General features: G+C 51.4%; 1 protein-coding gene across 3 annotated transcripts in view; it reads right to left on the bottom strand.

Moving 5' to 3' along the window:
- Positions 1–201: 201 nt before the first annotated feature.
- The window catches only part of Fhip1a (FHF complex subunit HOOK interacting protein 1A), a 197,448-nt gene continuing 179,192 nt past the window's right edge, over positions 202–18,457 (bottom strand). For all 3 annotated transcript variants that reach the window (XM_055596514.1, XM_055596512.1, XM_055596513.1), the window contains 5 exons: positions 15,625–15,815; positions 12,128–13,204; positions 5,933–6,111; positions 5,499–5,637; positions 202–1,394 (listed from right to left, as the gene is read on the bottom strand). In XM_055596514.1, coding sequence (XP_055452489.1) covers positions 1,144–1,394; positions 5,499–5,637; positions 5,933–6,111; positions 12,128–13,204; positions 15,625–15,815 — 1,837 coding nt within the window. In that variant the 3' untranslated portion in view covers positions 202–1,143. The remainder of the gene's footprint in view (positions 1,395–5,498; positions 5,638–5,932; positions 6,112–12,127; positions 13,205–15,624; positions 15,816–18,457) is intronic.

The following is an 18,457-nucleotide window of genomic DNA, read 5'->3' on the forward strand; positions in this document are numbered from 1 at the left end:
TGTGTGTGTGTGTGTGTGTGTGTGTGTGTGTGTGTGTGTGTGTGTGTCTTTCCTGCCTGATAGTAATAGGGCTATGACTGAAGAATAGCCATGCTGCTGGGAGCAGGCCGGCAAGTAGCGAGATGCCAGTGTGTGCCCAGTGGGGCCTCCTCCACAGGTGCACACCGGCATGCACCATGGCCATGAGGCGGGGTCGCCAGCAGGCACGAGGCTCCGCAAGCTCCCTGTGGCCTGTACGCCTTCCCGTCCCAGCAACCAACAGGGGCCGGACAGTGCTCACTTCGCTACAAAGTGTAACACATTAGTAAAATAAAATACCAACCAGTGTTTTTACAAGTTGTAGTTAACAGAATTTTATCTTTTGCACCCATTCCTACGTCTATCTCCAACAGCAGATCCTCTATTGCTTCACAAGTTAATGTTCGTTTTCCTAAAACAAACAGTAATGGCTGGTTTTCACCTGATAAATACCCACGATCCAAGATTTGCAAAGGTAGGCTTCATTCTGTGCAAATCTTACTAAATTAAGGCTGTCTGTGTCTTGGTTGTGTTGAAGTGGTTACAGCAGCTCTCAAGCATCACGAAAAAATTCCCTGCATTCCGGATTCTTTCCATGTGAATTTTTGGGCAGACAGCTGGGGCTTGGGGATTTTCCTAAAACATAAGGCAGCACGTGTGGAGAGGTTGCAGGTCCTGGAAGTAAAACTCGAGTGGCAAATGCTGTGTCCCTGGGCGGCAGGAGGAGCTCCATGCTGTTCTTGCATTTCACAGAGCGCAGAGGGTGGCAGGCAGCAGTGTGCGGCTGCTGACAGGCTTCCAAGCCCCTACGGTGTCCGGAGGGCACAGGGCCCAGTGTGTACCCCGTCCCATCCGAGCTTCAAGCTGAACGTCTGCCTGCAAGGCCCAGGAGAAGAGGAAACACTGGGCAGAAAAGGCCTGCCCAGAGGATAGCCAGCTTCCAAGATTTACATTCTGAATAGCAAGAGAGGCTGGGCTAGAGAGAGGCGCACAAATAACCCTCCCTGCAAATCAAGTATCACCAGGAAATATCAAAGTAGACGTGTTTCCACAAGCAGCTTTGCATTTAACATTCAGTCAAGACCGTAACTTATAAACCAATCTCTGTTAAAACAGTTTAAAAAGCTAACAGCAGGAGTCCTCGAAGTCCCCCAGGACCTTGTAACACAGAATGGAGTGTTCTTGGGCCAAGGCTGCCAGCTCCTTCAGGAACTCTGGGAAGAGGGCAGCGGCCAGCATGGAGTTCTTCACCGGCTGCGGCAGGCTTGGCGCCCTGGCCGCTCTGGCTCTGTTGCCCAGGAAGGGCTGACGCACACGTGGAGGGCCATCCAGAAGGGACTTGTCACTTTCTGTCCTGGAGCCCTCCTGAATGGGATCTGAAAGCACAAAGAAGACAGTTCTGGGACTGGCAATAGAAAGCATGTGTATGAGGGGCCAGTGGGTAGTGCTGGGCATGGCCCTGGGACAGTTTGTCAGCTGACTGGATCCTGAAGGCAGCCCTGAGTGCTCCATGACAAGCTTGTACAGCAGAGAACAGCTAGCGCTCAGCTTGTCACACAGGACTGTGTCCCTACAATCCTGTATAGGGAAGCTCACACATAAGCTGTGGCAAGACAAGAAACTCAGCCAGACCCTGGGCTGGCACCCTGATGCCCTGCCTGTCGGAGGCCAAGGGATGGATTGTGTGAGCTCAGGAGTTCAAGATCAACCTGGGTGACAGAGCAAAACCCTGACTGGATGGATGGAGGGAGGGAGAGACGGACAGAAGGATGGATGGTCGGACAGCGGACGGATGGGTGCATGGGTGGGCAGGAGGGTAGGCAGGCTGGCAGGCAGGCTGGCTTCAACTGCACCTGCTTCCACTGGTATCGACCGAGTGGAGACTGGGCTCATGGGAAATCTACCAAGGGCATACGTGGTCCCTCTGCTCTCCTGACACCCAGAGCCGAGCCAACTACTGCCAGGGCAGCCCTGGTCGCCAGGTGCAGCTCCTTAAACTCTTGTGTTCTGCAGCTGTTGCTCTGCCCTCAGAGCTTCCCAGAAGCCTCAGCCCCTTCCGGATGAGGCCTCCAAAACACAAGAGGAGTGAGCCATTCCCCCAGGTCTCCAGAAATAACTGTGAGGACAGGGCTAGGAATTCCATGCAGCCATGGAGATCTAGGGGCCAGAAAGGGCTTGGAAGCCAAAGCACAGCAAGGCTCCCGGAAGCTTGCATCTCCTTTCCGTTACTAAGTCTAAGATGGCACCAGCCCAGGCTCTGACGTAGTCAGCTGATTTGCACTTTATGCTAAATCAGTTCTCCTAATTAAAGCGGCTCAGTATCCCCGACTTTAGTCCCTAAGCTCTCCAGCCCTCATATATTTGTAGGAGTTATTTATGCCACCTCTGCCCCTACCCAAGTGATCTCATTGCTCCTTCTAAATCGCTGTATTCAAGCTCTTCATTATTTTGGCTGCTTTTTAGAATTCAGCCCCATTTTTCAACACTTCAGAGTGTTGCTTAACGACAGTACTAAAAATTCTTGACATTTATAGTACTTTCCACATCTCACTACTGTAGTCTTTAGTGTTAAAAAAAATCCTCCACTCGTCTGCCTTAAATATCCTTTTGGATTAAAGCATATCACGGTTGGTGTCGGAGAGAGCTAGAAAAGTTGCTGAGCTCCATCTCCCACTGCCTTTTACCAGAATTCCCTCACGTGCCCTGGCAGGGGTGTGGACAAAGTGTGGACAATGTTGACTTCCACACTGGTCCGGGCGCTCCAGCTCTCCCATGGCCATCAAAGCTCACAAGGAAGCCCAGACCCTGATCTGGCGGGCACCCTGCTCAGACCAGTCTCTGCTGTGCTCACACCTCACCATCTGGAGCACCGTCTCCGCGTCGCTGTTCACCTACATCTTATTAAACTTGAGACGCACCGGGACAGCTAAGAGCAGAGGTGCTATCAGTGTGCTCCGCCTCTCTGTTGTTCTGCTTCCACAGACCCTCAAAAGCTCACAGACTTACTGTAAGGATCAAATGAGTCACTGGGTATCACGTACACAGGGCCACCAACTGCCTGTGGCACACTTCAGCTGACACCCTGAGCCTGTGGTTCCTGCTCACAGCTCAGTCACAGCTACCCCCTCCACCTCCCTGCTCTGCTTCCTGGCCCACTTCCAGAAGGCTGGGGCAGCCTGTCAGCTACACGCTGCTCTTTTGCTTGTGCTGTACCTCAGTCTCTCCAAGGGCCACGCCCACCTGAGAGCATGCGTACTCACAGCCTAGGGCCACTCTAGTCATGGAGGCCAACAGTGAGTGACTGGAAGATGGCCTCATCCTCCACACAAGATGGCCTGCTCCTCTCCAGGCTGCCTCCTTCCCTGTTTCCAGTTTCCTCTTTCACCCCTCCTCCCTAAACCAGACTTTGTGGATTTTTACCCAGCATGATTTGTGAATTAGAAATATCACTACTAAGGTTTGTCTGCCCAGCTTGAATCCACAAATTTTTGAATGAGTCAGAAGGGCAGCAAAGGAGTCTAAAGACTCACAGGGACATCCTCCAGGTGGATCCAGCAGCCACTAGGGTGGACTGAGCTGGCTTATCGCCAGAAGGCCTTTCAGTGTGTCACAGGAAGATTTGAGCGATGACCCTGAGCTGCCTCACCAGGTTTGTCTCCTCTGTGAGCTGGGGTAACATCTAGCCAGCCTTCTCGAGCCGGAGCTCAGTTAAAGGACCTTTAAATGTAAGCCAGGCATGGCACGATCATTGTGCAGTTTAAGTGCATTCAAGGAGAATTTCTTTTTTTCTTTCCTTTATTTCTTCCTTCCTTTCTTTCCTGCTTGCTTCCTGTCTGCCATCTGTCTGTGTGTCTGTCTGTCTAGCTAGAAAAGTAGCTAATCCTCAGGAGGCTGCGCAGCCAGTACAGAAGTCCATCATTTTTCTGCTCTGAAGGCAGTGATCGTTTTATCTGCTGTTGGATGCATCCACAAGGAGGTCAGCTTTCCTGAAGGGACACCAGGAAGTGAAGGGAGTGCAGGAGCCACATGTAGAGCAGTTCTGGCTGCGGGTACCTGGGTCCCAGGAAAGATCCAACAAGCATGCACAGCTCCCAAAGGGGAGGGCAGGGAGAGATGAACATTAGGACAGGGCTGGCTCTGAACAGCGTGCTGGAAAGCTGCTGCAGAAGGTATTGCAGACGAGCTCAGGGTTTCAGAAGCTGGGCAGGAGCGCTCTCTGTTCATCTCCTGGCAGCAGAGCTGGCCCCGGGGCACGGCTCAGACTTCGGGGACCCAGCCACCACCCATGAAGATGTCCTTCCCCCACAACGGCCTTGCCTTCTCTCTTCACTGTCTCACAGGTTAAACCCTGACCCATCATTTAACCAGTGGTGCCCGGACCAACTTTCCTTTAAAACATGCCTCATAGTACTCCAGCAGCCTGCGGCAACCAGAGTTCCTGCTGTAGCCAGAAAGTACCTGAGAGATGAGCAAACCATTCTTTAAAGGTCAGGAAAGGAGCAGAGACTGCAGAGTTGTGGACTGCTCAAACGCTGGGTCCTGGCCTCCATCCCTAGCCTGCCTCCAAAAGTGGTTAGGAACGTAAGAGCCAGCGAAGCAGGGTAGCCAAGGCCAACCGGCAAACATACAGACAGGGTCCAGTAGCTACACAGAGTTCCGGGCTCTCTCCAGCTTCCTTTAAAGGTGCACATCTCTCGGAGTTCTGCTCTGCCTCTCATTCCCAGTCTTGCTTCCAGCTGCTTGCTGTAGGCCTGAGGCACAGGCTCTCACTGCCCACCCCCTCTCTGAAGCCTTGTTCCACACTGGACAGTGGTAGGGAGACAAACCCTGGCAATACTGGACATTTAACTTATTTGTGCTTACCAGGCCTATGTCACAGCTCAGACAGTGACAGCAGGTCTGTCTAGCCAGAAGCAAGGCCAAGCGCAGTGCTGCCAGGCCTAGGTCATTCTCGGTTACCCCTCCACCCCTTCCTGCCATCCATCCATGGCCCAGCTCACCCCCCCCAGAGCTGAGTGAAGCAGGAGCTGCCGAGGGTAATTTTCACTTCTCCTCATCCCGACAAACAGTGTCCACCTCCTGGGGTCCTAAAGCACATTTGGGTTTTTCGTGCAAGATGCTCTAAAAATATAATAAAGAGAATAGACAGCACCTGTGGGGCAGGGAGGGGCCAAAGGCAGCCCCAGGAGCCCCCAAGGTGCCTCTGGGGCCCACAGGTGCATGGCTTATTGGAGCCTGACAACAGCTTGCACACCAGCGCCCTTCCTGAAACCACCGCAGATAGGAAAATGGATGGCCAGCCGGACCCCCATGTGCAGGCCAGGAAGCCTTTCCCTTAGAGTTAAGAACATGGGAAGAGGCTGTTCTGAGATGGACACAAATACAAATATTCCTTGGTGCCAAGAACACCTGCAAACACACACCAGCAGTGGGGCCTGAGTAGGCTTTCTCTGCAGGCACAGTGGACAAAGCAGGCTGACCTTTGGTGGGCGCCGCAGGGACCACGTCGGACATGTCCACCCGGAAGAGCAGGTACTGCTGGGCTTGGATAAGGAGGCCTGGGAAGTCTCTCTCCACCGAAGCGAACTGCTCGATCTTGTTCTTCACAGATGCCAAGACCTGTCAAAACCACATGATGCTGCTGTTGCCCCAGGCGCAGTTCCACTCCAGCTGGCAACATGGCCTTCAGGGCCAGCCCTTGCTACAGGGGCCGTGATGGCACTGGATTGTCTGTGACTGTCTGTGTTCCTCGAAAGATGCCCAAACATCACACTCAAGGAAGCTCCTGGTTGTTATCTACACAACCAGGTGAAGAGCACAGGGAGGGGAGCCAGTTAAGTGGGACTCAGAAAATTCGAGAACCAGCAAAGCCATGAGAGGAAGGAGAGGAGAGGAGGAGCAGGCCCTGAGCTACCTGGTAGAGCGAGCGGACGCTGGGCTGGAAGACCATGTTGGTGTTGAGGAGGAAGGAGCGCAGCAGCGGCTGCGGGTAGCTGGCCAGCTGCGTGACGATGCCAATGAGAAGCAGGTTGACGTGAAGAGAGTTCTCCAGCATGTTCTCCAGCTTCGACAGCACCACGCTGATGAACGGGCCTACAGGGGAAACTGAGTCAGGGCACGCCTCCTGAGAGTCACTGCGGCCACAGTCACGAGCCACCCTGGGGCTGGTGTGTGATCACAGGTGACACGCATCTGCTTTTCCATGTGGCTGAGCTGACCCCTGACTCCACAACCACCTGTGAAACTCGGAAAGCTATAAAAAAAAAAAAAAAAAAGCAAAACACGACAACAAAAACCCTTTGAAAAGCTCGGGTTCTTCATTCCCTAAGTCTGCCAGTGTTCAAAGTGTACAGCTCAGCATCTCCTGGTGCTGACATCAGGCCGAGCAGTGTCCTAGCAACCAGCCTTTTGTTAGTAGAGAAAACCAAGCATGTTTGAGCAGTGTTTCCCAAGTAGCTACACGGAGGCAGGGGCTGCCTGTTCTGTACACACACTGGAGAGGGGTTGTCCCGGTAAACGCCATAGTGTGGGAATGGGAGAGGAGCGGCCGAGGGAATGAAGAGGCCGACAGACACCTGACTATTGGGAGCAACTCAGTATCTGCATTTCCTCTTTCAGACCATGGAGAAAGAAGGGATCTGCCTCAGGAAGTGTGGCTCAGTGTAACACGGAGGTCTCCAACAGCAACGCCTTGTGATTTCAAAAGCACTTTATGAAAATATATATATATATATATATATATATATATATATATGCGCATATATACATGCGCAAAAGCTTTTTCAGCTTCAAGTTGGTAGCATTTGGTTCATGTGTTAGTTTACTGAGGGCAAGGAAAACAAAAAAAATGATAAATCTGGAATTAATAAAATTATATGAAGATGTTTTAAACTTTTGCCATAAAAAATGTTCCTTTAAGCAAGATCGATAAGAAATCTGTGTCTCCCCCAGTGGAGCTGCCGCTGCTGCCCCTAAGCCCAGGCATGTTTATAACAGGCATGTCACCCTTGGTGGGTAAGCATGCCTCGTGAAGATGTCACCACCATGTCACCACGAATTCACAGGCACACTTCATCTCTCCATGCCTCGTGCACAAGTCTGGCAGCAGCTAAAGCACATACAAGGAAACAAGGTCTCTGAGAAACGAGAAGAGACAACTACTCCAAGCACTGACACAGACCGGTGCCAGGCCGGCCATGGTCCTCCGTCAGGATCTCTGTCACCCGGGAGTTTCCATCACATGCCGCACCCTCCCCTGGAAGCTTAGCAGACTCTTCACCCTCTCTCTATGCCGAGTGGTGGTGAACCCCACTGGAATTGTTGAGCCTTGGGGATCTTGCCAAACAAACCTGGGAGGGTCTGCCAAACACATCCAGAAACCCCACAGATGGAAATCCCAGTGAAAGCAAGTAATGGTTGTTCCTTTGAGAACCCCAGAAATGTCACCGGGGGCCTTGGGCCACCACAGCACAGCTTCCTGAATTGCTTTCCGTGCCTTCTACCCTTGACCAGTTTCCTCTGCCTGTCTATTGCACTCAGTCCACCCCAGTCTCTGATATCTCTGCCTCCCATTTCCTTCCATGTTAAAATCATCTGCTTAGTGAAGTCTTAACCAAGCAGGTAGCAGTTCTGCAGAACAGGGTCCGCATGTGCCCAGCGGGCTCACTGTCCCTGACCACACAGTACTCTCGTCCACACACAGCCAGCTGCCCACAGCCGTGCACACTGCTGGCCACTGGTGACTAGGTAGACATGTACAGCTCCGCTGTGCTACAGGAGGATGAAACAGCTCAGACCCCATGCATGGTGGAGAAGAGGTTCACCGTCAGCGTTTCATTGAGCGACAGCGTGTTGCGTCCAGGCCGGCGAACTGCCACTGTACTCCACCAGTGATGCCAACTGCACACTCTCAGGCGTGGCAGCAGAAAGTATTTACAGTAAACCTTTGCATTCTGATTTCGTTCTTAGCTGGTCTCTAGCACAGCAAAGAAAGGCTTAGCAAAAAGCAGTTGCCTAGGGAACCACAAGCATCTGAAAATCAGAAGCCTGAGATACACTCAGAAAGCCGCAGGCAGCGCTGGAGGTGGAGGGTATGTTCCCTCTCCTGCTGGACAAGAAGCTCCTCACCCACTCGTTCAGATCACCAGTGTCCCCAAAGGCCACGTATCTGCTGACGGCCTGTCCCCACTGTGGCACTATTAGAAGCTGGTGGGATGTTAGGGAGTCGAGCCTCCTGGTAGGAGATGGGGCACTGGAGGGGTGTCCTTGAGGAGAATACTGGGACCTGGCCTTCCTTGTCCCTACCATGAGATGAGCTCTTGGGCCAAAACTCCCCACCAGACTCTGCTGCCTTCCCTCAGGACCAAAAGCAATGAGTGAGTAACTGGACCAAACCCTCTGAGACAGGCAAAACAGAGCTGAGGGCCTCAGGCTCCTCATCACACTCCTGCAGAGACGAGGGGCAGGGCACACAGAGAATACTTAAATCTTCGCACAGACAGTAGCCTCGCTGCTTCCCCTCCCTAGCCTTCATGTCCTTTTCTCAAACACTCAGGTGCTTCCTGCACTGAGTCTGTCCCCTGCGTTTCTCAATTCTGAAAACAAAGTTATCGCTGATTCTGTGACTCAGCTCTGTTCACAAATCCAACCTCGGAAACATCTGCATCTCTGCCTCAGGAAGAGTCCTTTCTCATCCTACCTGGACTCTATTTCAACAGAGATTAAAATTACATTCATACACACACACACACACACACGCACACGCACACACACGCACACACACATCTTTAAAACAGTATAAGGTATAAAGTGAGAAGTCATCTGGAAGAAGCCTTTGTTGCAGAGTCTAGTGTATCACAGAAATGTATGTAACGAAGTCAAGCCTGAACCATCGTGGACGCATTTACCCAGCTCTACAGAAGCCAGAACTCCAGGTACTTCTTCTCTACTGACTCACTTGATAGAACTCAGCCCAGGAAGTGTGTTAATTATTTATCCCATTTAAAGATAAGGCAGAACGCTAAATACACACAACTCATAAATAATGGAGTCAGGATTTCAATTTCGACCGCCTGTTTCTAGGGCTGTTAGCCAGCATAGTATCTTGATTCCCAGGTGTGTGTGTGTGTGTGTGTGTGTGTGTGTGTGTGTGTCTGTCTGTCTGTCTGCTGGCACTGTGGTTTTTAAAGAAGATAGCATGATCTATCCATTGTTTTAAAGACTGCTCTTCCACTTCAGTGTCTGAAGAGTGTCCCATACCACACATAGAAAGCTGTCTAAATGAATATAGAATAGAATATTTGATTGTTTAGAGTGTTGCATAAGTACTTTGGTCTAGTGGTGGACATTTGGGTTGTTTCTTTTCTATTATAAGCAACACTACAGTAAACGTGTGTGTGTGTGTGTGTGTATGTGTGTGTGCACATATACATGTGTGTATACATGTATGGACGAATAGATGTGTGGCACAGAAGGCATACAGTTATGGAAAAACGGCTCTAGAAACAGAATGCCCAGGTTAGCAGCAGCCCAGCCTGGGCTCTGATGCACACGTCTCCTGCCTGTTCCTCCTGTCCCCACCTCTCCAGCCCCATGCTCTCCCCACAGCACTGCCAAGCTGGCTCCTCCAGACCCTGCCATGCAACACTCTTTAACCCCCTCTTTAGCTTGGCCCAAAGGCTCCTAGAAGCAGACACCAGCTACTCCTGGGCTTCATCTCCCTCCACTTTGCCCTGTGGGAGCCATACTCTGCACTTCGTTTGCTCTGTGTGGCCCCTGTCAGTCTGATGCACACATTTCCTTCCGGGAGAAAGAGAAGGCTCCAAAGATTGGACACTAACTGCAGTTACGAGGCTCCGGAAACTCCTGAACAGCTCACGCAGCCTCCCCTCAATGTTACAGACATAGAAAGGTCCCGTGCGAGGACCTCCAGGCAGGCCTCGTGGGGTGGCCCCTTGCTGGGATGGCTTCTCAAGGGCGCAGCTTCCTGTGAGCAGCCGCTGCAACCCTTCACGCGTGCTCCTGAGAGCAGCCGCGGCAAAGTGCTCCCGACCCTAGCCCTACTAGATTCTTTAGCCTGTCATCAGTGCCCAGCCTAGGGTAGTGGACGTTAATCACACCGCTCCAGGAAACGCCTCACCACGCTGCTTCCTTCCAAGCCTCACCATCGGAGCCCCGTGTGATGTTTCCTCCTTCCTGCCCTGGGCTCCCTTCCAACAATGGCTGACTCCACTTCTCAATGAAAACAAAGGTCTTTGCTGGAGTCTCTGAATTATTGTATGTTCTATGTTTTTAGGTCCTGTGCATAGAGTTCACCAAACATTACAGGTTCAATAAAAAGTTGTTGGACTCTTGAATAAATGAAATTAGAAAAATGGAATTCTATGATTTTTCTAGGAAGCAAATTCACCTCAGCAGAATTGATTTCCGCTGCTGATTCCTGATGATTCTGGGGAGAGGGGAAAGGTGAGCTAACGCCTCAGCCCACATTTGGAAGCTTGGAAACCTCAGGTCTCACACATGGAAAGATATGTTTCCTGTGTACACGCTCTAAAATGAGGGGAAAAGGCTTTCTTATGGTGATCCTTGTGTACCAAGGAACTTGCATTTTACCAGCTCACAGCTGACAGCGCATCCAACACTGATGTAATAAAATGCTATTTTCTGTGCTGTCCCCAACGAGAGCTACTTCTTCCCTCAATTTACATTTTTCCCAGGGATGGAACCATTTTGCCAGAAAGATGGAACCCTAAATTGGCAGCCTCATTAGCCAGGACTCAGTCCAGTGCCTACAGAAAGGTTGCAGGACTTTGGGCCTCCTTCCTGTCTAGTGTGCCAAGAGGACAGGCCGCTCCCTTCCACCCCTTTCCCTCACTCAGACCCCCCAGCTCTGTCCCTTCCCCCACCAACTGGGGAACCTAAGATGATCTAATCCTTTTAACTTATGATTGACTGACTGGTTGAATTTTAATTAAAATTTCTTCACACTGAAATGTTATCTCAGCTAGAAGCTCAAGCCTGATAATTGTGGAATTAAAAGCTTTCTCCCTGTTTAAATACATCTTCAGGCATCAGTAAATAAATGAATAAATATTGTTGGGAGGAGTGGGGAGCCCCTTGAAATCACAGCAGATCTCTGTGACTGGGCTGGAGAGCATTTTTTTTTCATCTGTCCGTGGGGGCTCTGGAAGGTGGGGACCCTGTCCTTCCTCCCCCAGCTACTCCCCACTGCCAGAAAGGACAATTCTCTGCCACCAGCAAGAACAATGGCGGTGCTCGTCCTCCTCTCAGGGGCCCTCGGACATGAGGGTGTCCAAGCCCCACACCCAGCAAGTCACTAGAGCAGGACCCAGCAGCTGTGGCCCAAGGCCTCGGTGTGGCCCTCTGTGTCTCCGGCTTCTTCCAGGACTTCTGCTGCTCAAGGCCGCAGGCGCCTGCTGCAGCCTTCCTGAGCTCTGCCCTGAGGGATTCCCTCTGCATGCTGCTACGGCTCCAGACCGTTCCTCAGGCTGCCTGACGTCCAACGTCAGCGGACTTCACACCCTGCCCTGCCTCGGCCCCTCCACAGGCGCTCCTTGCTGTGTGAGCACTGGAACACATGCGTCTGGAAAGCGGCGGGACGAGTGGACCTAGCCTCGTGCTGAGGTGGCCAGGCTTTCCTCCAGAGCAAAAGCCCCTCTGGACTCAATGGCCTCCACCCAACTGTCCTCCTTGAAGCATTTCGAGCATGATGTCAGTGCTTGGCATCGGGTACACAGCACAAAACAGATATCTCACCAACACGAATTTTTTTTTTTTTAACAACACATGTGTTAGTGGGTGCTGGGGAGAAAAGAAATTCAAGAAAATGCAGCTTTAAATAATAACTCCATTCTTGTGTGGTCTATCGGGCCTATTACTTCATCAAGACATCAGAAGTTAACGCAGAGCACAACTTAAAGCCTTCACTTGCTATACAAGTCCATCAAAGTAGAAAGGGCAAAACAAGACTGCCCCCCCCCCCTGGCACGGCACTTCACCCTGTTAGAAAACGGGCACGCCCACTTCTCTCTCACTTCCCTCTGCCATAGCACAAGCACTCTGAAACCACACAGCAATATGAGGCTGTCACCTGTGAACGGGGTGCCCTGAGTTCTGGCAAGATGGTGGCTGGCAAAGGCCGCGTCCTCTCCCACACCAAATGGGGATGGCCCGGGCTCCACAGCAGGAGCATCTGCCATGAGGGAGTCGAAATCATCCCCCTCTTCTACTTTGCATCCTCCTCTCCTTTCCTCATGATGCGTAGGGAGCAAGGGGTCCATCAGGCCCTCAGTGCCAGAATCCAGCTCTTGAACCATCTGGTTGTACTGAGCAATGAAATCTTCACTCTCTGTGCTGGCCACCGGCAGGTCTGACTGGGGCTCTGCCTCAACCGTGGGGGCTGTCAGCTCCAAGTCTGACTCCAAGGTGACCTCAGGTACGTTGTCTGGCTTGCCTTCTGAGAATGAGTTCTGATTCAGGTCTGAACTCTCCCTGCTGGGCTGTGACTCGGCCTCAGGACCGGGGCTAAAGAGAGGTCCGTTGCTCACGGAGATACTGTGGGCCCTAGGCTGGGCCTCGGCTGGTGGGTCGGTGGCGTGCCCCTGTGGTTCCCTGGCGTCCTCCGAGTCCTTCTCGGCACACAGCCTGTACACCATCACATCATCCTGAAAGTCTGCCTCTTCGATGTAGGACCCCTTGAAGAGGAGGATGGCACTCTTCTTCATCTCTTGGATGTGTTTGGGGGGCTCGGCAGGTGCTGGGGGCGCTGGGGGCTCCACGCCATCATAGGGCCCAGGGGAGCCCACGTCAGCCCCCGATGAGATGCCAGTGTCATAGCTGTCATCCCATTCCAGCTCCGACTGGCCCTTTGTCTGCCCCTGTGTCCTGGCAGGCGGCTGGCGGAGCACGGCCTCTGGGTGGCCCGAGTCTTCCTGGCCCTCCTCTGACAGGCCCTGCAGAAAGGTCTCGGGGTCAGGCGAGTCCCCGTCGTAGAGGGCTGACCACACCCTGCAGTCCCTCATGCAATGCAGGATGTTGGTGTGGGCCTCCCACAGGTACTGCAGGTAGCTGATGTCCACGGCCTTCCCGTACTCCACAATGCAGGCTGCCGGGGCAGCTGGAGAAGGTGGGCAGGGCACTGCCGGGGGCAGCTGCTCCTCCTCGGGGCCTGTGCAGGAAAGACAGCACCAGGTGAGCAAGAGTGTGCACAGGGAGCCCGGTACCAGCCTAGGCCTAGCAATGGCTGATTAAATTCTTTCTGAATAAGAAAAACTGAATTAAAAGGAGAAGACAGTGACAGACACCGCAGCCTCACAGAAGACACAAAGCCAAATGGCCAGGTGCTGGCCATTAGGTGATGCTGTGAGGTGAGGAAACAGCCTGAGGGCCTGTGAGGACAGTCCCCTCTACCACGGCCAGCTTTGGAGACCACCTCCCATTTCCCGGCAACACTCTAAAGGGAAGCACTGGCTTGTTCACCACTCAGGACTCCTGGTCAAAACATGTAAATGTCTCTTGCCCCAGGTGGAGACAGGACATTCTGATCTGTTCCAGAAACCAGAACTTTATGTACTATTGTTTCCTCCCTGAGGAGTTGGCGTGGTTGGGCCTGTCAACCACCCCCACAGGATGGGCGAAGGAGATGAGAAGAACAATCATCCTCTTGCGGATGTGTCATCCTTCCCAGAAGCCGCTTCCTCAGCAAACCCCTATAGCGCCTCTGCCACGGAGCCTCCCCGCTTTTCTGAATGTTTAGAAAACTATTAAACCTTTTCTCCTTTTCTGTCTCTTTTTCTTTTGGATACTGGCCAAAAATCTAGACCTCCCATTCAACTCTGGGCTCCTTTATGCTTCCCCTGGAGACCCTGCCTCAGCCTCGTGCATGCCCTGCAGGTCCTCCATGAAGCTGGTGCTCATCTAGTGCAGAACTGATAGGCGCAGCCTTCTCTTCCTCCTCCCATCCTCTCTTCCTGGCCACAGCCTGCCTGTCCTGGTGGTCCTCTCTCAAATTTTAATTAAATTGTCTTTGAGTTTCCTTCTGAGTCCATTTCTAAGTTCATTTCCTAACAAGACTACGAACCCACAAGGAGGGTTCCCCGACTTCCCCCCAAGAGCTAAGCAGGGCCCCTCTCAGGAAGCAGAGACGATGGTAATAGTCCCAGTGTGGGGTCTGCCACAGTATAATAACTTACAAGGATTTGCATTTTGATAATAAAGTGGAAGGCTGATGACTGGAGTTTGAGAGCCAGGTTTTCTGGCAGACAAGTCCTGGGCTTCTAGAAAAGGTAATTAACTCAATCTACCTTGCTGGCAACAATCAGGATATTGCCATATATTAAATGGTCTCTTGAAGTCAAGTCACAATCAGGCCGAAAAAGCAGCTGAGAAGGTCGAAACTGACTTCATGTTACAAGTTCCAACATCCTCACTGAAATAGCTATGAAAACACCTGACTTTAAGTTCGTAATTTTCTGGGAAAGGAAGTTTTTAGAAAAGACTGACTTGGAGAAAAATCTGCCTTCCACCATTTCTTAAATGTCTAGAATATTGTACGTGCTGGCATGGACGTCAATGGTCCTATATGACAGATACTGATTTCCCCACCTGCTCAGAGATGGACGCACACCCAGCACTCGCTGTGGGGGCCATGGATGGTTCTTGTGCTGGCCTGCTGTCCACACTCCACGCCTTGTCTTTGTGAGCCCGTTCTTAGTGGACTCTCTACTAGACTGGGTCACGCTTGAGCCGTTAGCAGGATATACGTAGCCCCATGGAATGCACACACGCCTCCTCGTTCACCGTTCTGCTTTTAGGAGGCTAGTGCCATTTTCCTATACCCTTCAAATACAAAGATGTCAAACTACTCCTAGGAATGGTTCCTGAGCGGTGGCTACATGCTGGGCAAGCCTAAACTCATGGTCCTTGCAGCAGTCCTTTGGGATAGATATTATTTCACAAAAAAAAAAAAAAAAAAAAAAAACAGGAAAGTTTGGAATGTTTCAGAATTTTTCCCTGAAAGGTGCTAAAGCCCAGATCAGAATCTAGCTGATAAGTGTGGCACAGTGATTCTGCCAGCTAGCTGTAGCCCACCTACATATCTGCTCTAACTGCAGGGGCTGCATGGGAAATAAGCAGTGGAAAGGCAATCAGAGAGGCTGCCAGTTACACAGCCTTGAACAAGTTGACTCTCTCTGATGCGCACTACTTTCTTCACATCCTTAAGTGTGATTGCACAGACAAAGTAGCTGGCACGTCCTGGAAAATCATGCTTCATCTGAATTTTGAATATTAAAAAGCAGGTCTGTCTTGGCTATAGACTCAACATCCGTAACTCATTCTGCTTTAGAAGACATGTGAGTACATTTTTTATATTTGGACTCTGAAGATACTATAGAAAGAACATGTAAAATAAAAATCCATGAAAAATGCCCAGATGAAGGCAGGTGCTCTCCTGAACACTAACGTGAGTCTATACTGCCCTGTGACGTGGAAAAAGGATCCAACTGCTCTTTAACTCCAACTTTGTCTACCTAGGAAGACATGTGATGCTGGGACCGATGCATGTGGCATGTTTAAACGTGTTCCCACCTGGACCATCGAGCGCACACTTTGACCAGAGAATATAGTCTCTTTCTTGGTTCCCAAGTGTCACAGTGATGCCACTGGCACAACAAACAGGGGTCAAGGCGAGCAGCTTGGCAGCAGACACGGAGTAACAGTCTCTCTCCTTCACAGCCCACCTTTGACTCAGCATCATGTGGTTGCAGGGGATCAGATACCTGAAATGACAAAAAGCCAGCATTCACTGTCTCTGTGATGCCCTAACTCCACGACCAGAAATGATACCCTGAAACAGTTTAAGTAGCCACAAGCTGGGCCATCACATCTTCTCCCCACCCTCAGGCCACCCAGCCCTGGCTGCCGGTTATCTACCGCCTTGCTTAAAAGCATGCTAAGAGCTTCTTCCTTCTGACAGAACTGTTCTCTTCAGGACATTTGTAGCCCTCTCCACAGCCTTCCTCATCTCATTGCCCTTATGCATTTCAACCCACTGCAACCTCTCCCTTCTCTGCCTGACAGTTCCCTCTCATGGAAGCACCACCTCCTCCAGGGAGGCTTCCCAGATCCTTATTCTAGGGCAGAGCCCTTCTCTCCCTCCACTGCCTGTACGTGGAAGCATTGTTATTCTCGAATCACAGATATTTCTTCCCCTCAGCACAGGGGCTAACACAGCAAGGACCGCTTCGGCACCCTTAGGATCCCTAAAACTGACTCACAATAGGCTGAAAGTGAAGGAGCCAAAACCCTCCACAGCCTCTTCTGCTCTCCATGACCAGGAGGGAAGATGGGGCCTAACGGCTCAGCGGGGCACCCTGGACTGCTGCACAGGTTGGCTGGTAACCGAAAGCATCCTCGTGTTAACCAGGAAGCGAAAATCCGATTGTGTTTCAGGCCCAGCTGAGCACGTTAGTGAGCTTTGAGGGCGGAATGGGTATGTGCAGTGGCTGCCTGTCCTAACAAGAAACACCCACCAGTCATTCAACAAGGAGCCAGGCAGGCTGGAGGACCCAGAGCAGGAGCGTTTCACAGAAGCCTAAGCTTCCGCTTGAGCAACTGCGGCCTTTAGCTGACCCAGTGCTCTACTTCCCGGTTCAGCCCCAGAAAAAGGCGGCCAAAGGAGCACGAGCTGTGATCAGGAGCCCATCAAAAGGCAAAAGGCACGGCTCGCAGGGTACATCGAGGGGCCTGCAATCATGGAGCTGTCCCATCATCTCCCTGTGAGGCCAATGAAGAAAAGCCAAGTTTGTTCTAATGGCCTATCTGCTGCAAGGAGCCCCATTCCATCCCCTGATCCATTCACGTGATCACTTCAAGATCACTCCCTAGGTGTGGAACACAGACTCGCTGCGCTCTCCAAGTCAAGCCATTTCTTGAGCACTTTAAACTCCTGTCAGCTAGGGAAGAGTGTGCTGTGCCCTCCACCCCCGTGGGCACACACTGCCAGTCTAAGACCGGACTCACCCCACCAGTCACCTCTGGTGTGGCAGCATCCACTTTCATAAGCTGTTTCTTGAAAGCAACAAGAACAAAGGCACCGAGGGGGAGGGAGGACAGGGACGGAGACGGTGTGTTCTGGCTCCTTGGAGACCTGTGTGTGACCCTCACAGGAGCACGGATGGATGGTGTGGGCAGAAATAAAGACTTCCTTTCTCATAAGGGTTCTCTGGACTGATGCCTGGGTAATTCGGGTGACAACAGAAAGAAGTGTTTCCTCACCTCTGTCTAAAGGTAGCCCAGCAGGAACGCAGAGAGCCCCAGGGAAGCTGGACGGAGGGGAGGCGGGGATGGCGGCCATAGGCAGCCAGGGCCAGGATGTGACAGAAGTAAGGCAGCACCCAGAGAAAGGCAGAGAACAGGGAAGATACCGCAGCAGACACACGTGATCCCAGTGGGAGAAAGAAGATCATGAATGAAGCTCCCCTGGGGAGGGAAGGCAGCTGTTTCACAGGGGGTGAAGGTCTGATATGAGGTGGCAAGGATGACAGCAAGGAAACACTGACATGAGCCCTGCTTTTTCCCAGCCCGCTGAGGCCTGCAGCAGCACAGATTACTCGGGACTCTTGTGTCCTCACTTGGATCACTAACTCTTCACAGAATCAACAGCATCAGTGTTTTTTAGACTGTACGAACTCAATGCCTGCTTGCAGCTCAAACCAACCATATTTCATGACTCAAATTGATATACATGCCTCTACTCTTTGTTTGAAATATTTAAAAAATGGAGCACTGGATCAAAGCTAATAAAGCTATTTATCAAATACCACTAGTGGATAGCTTGAAATTATTTTAGAAGAAAGAGTTGGCAATGCACAACTCTGAAAATGCCTGTTCTCAGCAGAACCTAAGAATTTCCTTTTAAATAAATAAAATGAAGGGAGATCCCTGTTGGTTTAATCAAAGGTTTTATGGGGTAGAAATGGGGACAGCCACCCCAGTGAGTGACCTCCCTAGTATTCCCAGCCACTGCTCTGTTGGGTTTTTTAATCAAGGGTGAGAAGACACACCACACCTTGGCCCTGTGTCTTTCCATCTTTTTGAAAGAACAATCCGGAACAGAATGTATGCTAAAAGAGTCTCAAGCAACAAACGTGAAGAGAACATGTTTGTTGCTGGCAGAAAAGTCATAGCACAGGCAGCTTCCACTAAGCCATCTTTTGACTCTATAACACTTAAATTTGTTTGGAGATTTTATTTAAATCAGGAAGGAATAATTATAGATCTCTGCACGTGTTTATCAACTGGCAGAAATGTTGTGTTTCTCGGGGTGGCCTCACATCACTGTGGAGCCAGTCTGACCTCCAGCGCCTCCTCCTCCTGCTTCAGGTCCATGAGTACTGGGTTCTAGGTTTACCCCCCCCCC

This window comes from Psammomys obesus, unplaced genomic scaffold, assembly GCF_907164565.1.
Source record: "Psammomys obesus unplaced genomic scaffold, mPsaObe1.curated_primary_1811, whole genome shotgun sequence".
Lineage (NCBI taxonomy): Eukaryota > Metazoa > Chordata > Mammalia > Rodentia > Muridae > Psammomys > Psammomys obesus.